General features: G+C 39.0%; 1 protein-coding gene across 1 annotated transcript; it reads left to right on the forward strand.

Annotated features, from left to right (window-relative positions):
* Positions 1 to 1,370: 1,370 nt before the first annotated feature.
* LOC103768934 (semaphorin-3C-like) lies at positions 1,371 to 7,060 on the forward strand (the record flags this gene model as incomplete). The annotated part of the gene is made up of 3 exons (XM_008936101.1): positions 1,371 to 1,438; positions 4,587 to 4,717; positions 6,647 to 7,060. Coding segments are annotated over 3 exons (613 nt in total), but the record flags the coding sequence as incomplete, so codon positions are not given.
* Positions 7,061 to 7,481: the final 421 nt, after the last annotated feature.

The following is a 7,481-nucleotide window of genomic DNA, read 5'->3' on the forward strand; positions in this document are numbered from 1 at the left end:
ATATATATATATATATATATATCTCAGACTGTAAGTTTACATTCTCAGAACTGCTTAAGGCAAGCAGCTCACAGTAGCACAGGAATCCTGAAACTAACTCAGAAATTCTTCATATTCTCCTTTGACTCATGTAAATAGATCACAAGGGTCAAGATCCCGAGGCATTAGGTGAAATATTTTTGATGGAAAACATCAAAAATATACATGGAATGTCAGAAATTATTCCTTTGAAACATCACCTTTCAAATGTTTCCTTTTAAACCAATGCAGAGAAGGATCAGGTGACACGGGATGATAAACACTGTCTCTGGGTGTTCGTGCAGTACCTGGTATAATGTGGCCATAGAGGCACCACCCTTCACTCAGCACTACTGGAGCTCCAGGGGCTTTTTATGGTTTCTGACCTTGCGAGTCATTAGGGCATAGTTCGGAATACAGCTATTACATTTCTCAGCAGCTGCCACTTGCAGCAATCTACCACCAATGCATTTTTTTGTTGAACTTCATAAATACTGAACTAGCTTACAGAATATTCAGCAAACAAAATGATATACCTTAAGAGTTAAAAAAATAGGTTACAGATTTTCATGCACCGGATTCTGTGAGCTGTGCCGTCCTAGCTGAGGAGGACTGAGGTGTCAGCATTCACAATGCCAGTAAGAACCCTTGCTAATTTTCTACAGAGCTGTGATTTTGCATCTGTCAGCCAAATAATATAACAAAGTCTCATTTAGAAGTGTTCTGAGACTTGGTGAGTTTGAGTATCTTTTGGAAATAGTCACATACTCTCAAGGAAAGGACTGAACTGAATCTTAGCTCTCCATCATTCTAGATGAATGCTTCAGTCAGTCTGCTACCCAGGTGGCTGCAGGCATCAAAAATCAGATGTCTGCCAAAATCAAGGAGGGAACATTCCCTATATCGTAATTTTCTGCTGGAGCATTAGCTATGAGCACCGTGACTCTTGTGGATCTCATTCTTAGGTGCATGCATTTATGAAGAGTTCTAGCTGGGGGTTCTGTCTTTGAATGTTAGGTCTTGCAGCAGTGAACCTATGCCTGTTTCATGCATCACCTCTATTCCTCCCATCTCTATACCTGTATTGCAGAAGTACTTTACCTCCCAAAAATACAAACTTTTTATAAACTTCAGCAAACTGTTTATTCATTTAAACAGTATCTTCACTCCAGCAAGCCTTCCCCAAGCGTAAAGCACACCCACAGCAGGTCACAAACTATCCCTAACAGTCGATTTAAAAAAAAAAACAAAACAAAAAAACACCAAACCCACAAATTAAAAAAAAAAAAAAAGTATTTATTTGCATTGTAGCTATCTTGGACTAACAATTTTGTTTTTACAAAATATTTCAGGAGGAGTCGTAGGCAAGACGTGAGACATGGAAACCCTCTGACTCAGTGCCGAGGTTTCAACCTGAAAGGTACTGTAATTTAGAGATCCTCGTGCTATATAAAGAACACATGGCTTTCCTTTGTGTGATTCATCGTAACTCACATTATCTCTCTGGTTTACTGGTAAAGTGTAACTATTTTCCAAGTCTGAGTTTTGCTTTGATTTGATTTTGATGTCTTTCCTTGCAATTACATTAAACTTGCATATATGTGATAAAGGGATGAACTATGAAATACATGGTTCAACGTACATGAAATAAGAAGCTGACAGTGTTGACTAGAAACAGATACTGTAATTTGAGGACTATTCTACTTCTAAATCTGTTCAGTCTTTATTAATTCCTCTTCAGGCATTTAAGTTTTGTACATCAAAATTATTCAGCATATTTGATGCCATATTGTGTTTTGGAGCACACCTTTCAGCTCAACTGGTCTTTTGAGTTATGGTTATTTCTTTCTCCCTTTACATGGGAAAATAAACCATTTAAAATTTCTTTGTGAAGTCCCTTATTTCCAGCTGTGCAACTGTTTATTCAGTCTGGCATGTTGCAGGTGAACAGGGGAGACAATGCTCTGCCCTCCCAGCTACAACATTCTCCAGATCAATAGACACTAGACGATGATTACCAAGACCATAGTAAGAGCAGACACATACATAAAGGCACCTTAAGTTTCTTCAGCCCCATGCATTTCTGAGCTAGGCTGTGGCAATGTATGCCATCAAACCAAGGACACACATTAGAGAATTATGCTCCTTTCACTTTCTATTTCTGAACTTGCATGTTGAAGTGCATTCTCATCTGTACCATTTGGAGACCAGCTAATAGACCTGATTGCAAATTTTTGATTGATTTTTTTTTTTAGTAAAAGAACAATGTTTTAAGAATTATGTATGAATTGTTCAGTTAATAATAATTACACTGAAATAGTCTCTGCTGGATCTCGTAAGTATTTCCTGGATCAAAACCAGACCACAACAGTCAGCTAGGTGTAGATCCCTCAGACCTAACGTAGCTAATCTTGCTCTAGCTGCTCAGTTCCAGCAGGTCTTTCCCCATGATTCAGTGTTAAGTCATTTATATATAGCTGAACAGCTTCAACAGGTAATTACAAAAGATGATCCCACCATTAGACTATGCACCTGAGCTCTAAGAGATCCATATTAAAACTTGGACTCTGAATCATGAAGTAACTTGAGCTGCGTGCCCTACCTTGCAGGCCTGTGCTGTGGCCATCCACACATTGTCTGTGCCAAGGGTGGGCATCTCCTCGTTCGGTGTGGAAAATGTGAGAAAGCCAGCTGTCTGCTTTCTGGGCTGAGGGGAAACAAAGTTTTAAACCTTGACAGTCTTGTGAAACAGGTTTCTTTTTTTCCAAACTTTTTTTTTTTTTTTTAATGTGGGTATATTTATAGTTTTATGTGTTTTAGCACCTTCATAAAGGTTATTTTGTTGACAGCAGTGGGATATAGCATGGATAGATGGCAATTGTTTCCCCAGTGGAAATAAAGATTAAAAGAAAAAGCAACTTAAACTCTTTCAAAATATAATTAAAGCTATTTATAGCAAAACTATCGTGTTTGGGGAAAAAGTGACAAAAAAGGACAAAAGAGCAGAGAGTCAGGAAGCAGCAAGTAATCTTCCAAGTTCATAGGGAATGATAATTTTCAGATGTAGTCATTAAACATGACAGGTTGCATGCCTTAGACCTCTCAGCATGTATAAACTCACTATGTCTGTCATATTGAAATTTTTAAATAGATTGTCAAGAACTAAGGGACTTGTCTGATTGCTTTGCAAATTTCTGTTTAATATTATTATGCTTGTGTTAGCCCTTATGGCTATTAGAGAAATGCATTTGTATTCTCTCTTTTTTTCTTAGCACATATAAGCAGTAGTAGTAGTAGTATGGAAAATTTCAGTTGAACAGACAAAAATGCCTTTCTTTGGTACACCTAGTTGCAGTGTACATAAAAATAATAATGCTTTACACGTTAGATTCTCACTGTTCCACACCTACAGTCCACAGATTAAGGTCTTTGGTACCTTATGGTCTTTGAATGAAAAATATTTCCACATAATATTCCTAAAAATTGCAAATGATTTTGGTGCAACCTCAAAAATGTGCTAGAAACTTTGAAGGACTAGAACCAAGCAAAGTATCCTTCCCTTAGTAGAATAGATTCCAATTTTGCGTATCAGTTGATGAAGGAACCTGAAGAGAATGGGACATGAACTATAGTCTGAGGAAAACCAATCTTAGGACTGCAAAACCAGTCAAATTTTAGAGCTGTAAGCTTCTAAGTATTTGCATTTGTCATATTATTTGGTATCCATTGCTTCTTTGTGAAAAAACAAAACAAAACAAAGCAAAACAAAAACAAAAAACAAAGTATTTCCTATATGATGTAAGCTTTTAAATCTGGAAGTATATTGCCGGGAAAAATACTATCATTTAGGCCAAGCAGTGATCATCTAAGAGTTCCTGTCAGTAGCTGCCAGTTGTTCATCTTTCAAGACTGCAAAGGAGCGCGGCAAGTCTGAGCAATGACACAGCACAGCGCTGGCTCAGGTGTTGCTGGAGTGCTGTAAATCTGTGCTGCTCTCTGTTGACAGGCTCTGGCCTGTCTAGGTATTCGTTGCTTTTCGGATTCGGAGCCAAGACCCTTCCTGGCTTGGAAGGAGGGGGAGCCGAGCCTGCCCTCTCCTGCCTCCCTGGGATACTGCAGGCAGCCGGAGCAGACGCAGCCTTCGTTAGGGATGCTGCTGCTGTTTTCAGTCATACCACCATATGTGTGCTGTGTGAAGAAATATATTAAATGCTTCCTTCTCCTTTGGCTAGTTCTAGACAGGCATTCTTGTAGCAATAAAGTGTGAGACCGTTTCAGGGAACAGTCCCAGCAGCAGAGTTTACCAGCCTACATGTATCCTGCTTTCTCCCAACTGATCCTGACAGATTGGAAACACTGGTAGTTCGATCTGGATGTGCTTCTTCACATTTCGTTTCATGTCTTTGAAAATTTTTTTTGCACTAAATTATTTATTAATGACAAATATGAGGATCAGATATGGTTCATTTCACCTGTATTGCATTTTGCCTGCGTTGCAAACAGTTACTTGCTTTCTGTATTGCAGCACTATCCACAGGAGCCTGACCTGTTTTTCCTTTTCTTTCTAGCATACAGAAATGCTGCAGAAATAGTTCAGTACGGAATAAAAAACAACACCACCTTTCTCGAATGCACACCCAAATCTCCTCAGGCTTCTATTAAATGGCTGCTACAGAAGGACAATGACAGGAGGAAAGAGGTGAGTAATGTGAGCAGTAGCTCTGGGAGAGACCTCAGTCAGCATCTCATCTGATCCCCAGACCAAGGCCTGGGAGCATTTGTGTTCTCATCAGACAGTCTGGCTACAATGAAGCTGGAGAATTTGTGTGGATGCAGGACAGTGGCTAGTACTTTATTCTTATAAATAATATTCTTCACTCCTCAGCCTCAGTGATTTCTATCAGATATGAATAGCTTTCAGAAAATCCCTGTCAGACCCTAAAATCAGGGAGCTACTTAATGAATTTTTCCTTCACATCTTACTAATTGCAAAGTGAAGGTTTGCAGCACTCAGGACTTCTTATTGATCTGAGGAAACAGGCATAAAAGCAATAACCTGTATAAAGGTCAGGAATGTGTCAGCACTAGCCCTTCTGTGCTATTGAAGAGGTAAAAGGCAGAAGTGGGAGAAATGTGGGAGGTTTCTTAAGGAAGAAACTAGCCCGGACTAGGAACAAGTATTGACAAAAACATTTCCCCACCATGGTGAAATCATATTTCCCATTACTGCACTCTCTAAGGCTCTCGATTTCAGCACTGTAATATATAGTATGCTTGTTTATGGGGAATGTGCCTTCCTGAAGTAATATAAAAGGGGAAAAAATCCATTTCAAATCCAAGGTAGTTACTATATGAATAAAAAGAAACATCTTTCAAAAGGAACTATTAAGTAATATGTTGTCTGTTGATAGATTAGAAATACTGAAAAACATTATTCTCATATCAGGCTATTTTCCAAAATCACAGAGGGCTTACAAGCCTTTCCCTGAGTCTTTCATGCTGTTTTTCTCACTCTTCTAAGACTCAAGCCATGTCCTGGCAATCTTGGTGCAATTCTTTAGCCCTTTGCTTCAGCAGAACATCTCTCTTTTTTCTTCTTATGTTCAATAACTGTATTAGAATCAATGCAGTTTTAAAGAACAACAAAAAAGCTAAAGCAATCAAAGGATTAATTGCAGTTTGAGCTCTCAGATTTATGGAAATATTACCTCCAAATTGTCTAGAAAAGCCTACAATGACAGAATAACATAATAGAGAAATGGATTCCCAAGAGAATTGGGTATTATGCAAAGAGCAGTGGCAAATTAGAAAAATCATTCATAAAAACGCCGGCACCAGAATACCAGTATTCTTTCATAATGGGTTAAATGAGCAATTTTACTTCACAGCTAATATACAGAGGGACATGTGCAGTCAGTTATAATCGCATGATCACAGGCTATGGTAACTTACGTCCTTCAGATGATGTGGCCATTTCCTGGGACAGTCCAGAGTCTGAAGCTAGAAAATAAATAGAAGAGTAGAAAAATTACACTTGGTTTCCAGTGATCCAAGTCCCACTTGAGACCAATGCAATGAAAACTTTTAGACAAGGCTATAGACTCTGCAGTGTAGAGTTCTTCAGAAGTTAGCCCCAGGAACTTGCTCAAAGTCAAAATATTTAACTAGAAGCCACCCTGTGTTCAATGACAGATCAAACCCCAATGCAGCACCTTTCTTCCACAGTCTCAGCAGCAGTCTCTGATGTCTGAAGAGACATTCTTGGGGATGTAACCTTGGCAGATAAAAGCTTGTTTCCTTAGCTCCACTATTTGAACATTATGAAAACTCCTCTTTCATGTAGTCTCCAGGTTTGCATCTTTGTCTTCATCCTGACCAAATCTATTGCAACATAACAAATAAAAATATTGCAGTCATTTTCTTTAGTGACACTTACCTACACTGAGGTAAGTTCTCTCCTAACAGCAGTAACAATGGTCTCTGGGAGATGTGAGAAAGCAAAATATAGTATCTTTAACAAACTGTTTAGGGAAGAAAGAGGTGTTCGGAGTAATACTTACCAAGAGGCCTAATATGTGGTGTCCCATAACATTGCCTAAAGAGTTCATTCTGCCTTTTTGCCCTTTAGGTCAAGCTGAATGAGAGGATCATAGCTACTGAGCAAGGACTCCTCATCCGCTCTGTCCAAGACAGTGACCGGGGGCTTTACCACTGCATTGCAACAGAGAACAGCTTCAAACAAACCTTAGCAAAGATCAATTTCAAAGTGTTGGATTCAGAGATGGTGGCCTTCATGACTGACAAGTGGTCCCCTTGGACCTGGGCCAGTTCAGTGCGAGCGCTGCAGTTCCACCCAAAGGACTTTGTGGGAGCTTTCAGCCACTCAGAAATGCAGATGATTAACCAGTACTGCAAGGACAGTAGACAGCAAGGCCAGCAGAGGGAAGAAACCCAGAAGATGAGAGGGGACTACAGCAAACTGAAGGCCCTTATCAATAGCAGGAAAAGTAGAAATAGAAGGAATCAATTACCTGGATCTTAATTTTATTTTGTAGTAATAGATATCTTTGTCCTATAGAAACCTTTGTCCTCTAGGGGGCCTATTGAGAACAAATTTGAGCAAAACTGATAAAAAATTTAAGCAAAATTTCAACAAGGCTCAGAAAAGATCCTTCTCCCAATAAAATGCAGTGTAACTTATAGAAAGAAAACAAATCAGAGCATTTTCATTCCTAGATGCTTACGGCTGGGATTTGTCCTAGAAGCAAAATTGGGCATTCATCTTAAACCAGGCTCAGATTTAACTTCTCAGTATTTAATTACAGCTGAACAGAATTTTTTACAAAATCACTGAATTGTCTCGCAACTCTGGAACTGTACCAATCAGACTGGTGGTGAAAGAATCTGGGTTAAGAGGCATGCTCAAAGTAGAATGGTACTAAGATTTCCTTGCACTGCATTTA

Source organism: Merops nubicus, unplaced genomic scaffold, assembly GCF_000691845.1.
Source record: "Merops nubicus isolate BGI_N331 unplaced genomic scaffold, ASM69184v1 scaffold7592, whole genome shotgun sequence".
In the NCBI taxonomy this organism is placed as follows: domain Eukaryota; kingdom Metazoa; phylum Chordata; class Aves; order Coraciiformes; family Meropidae; genus Merops; species Merops nubicus.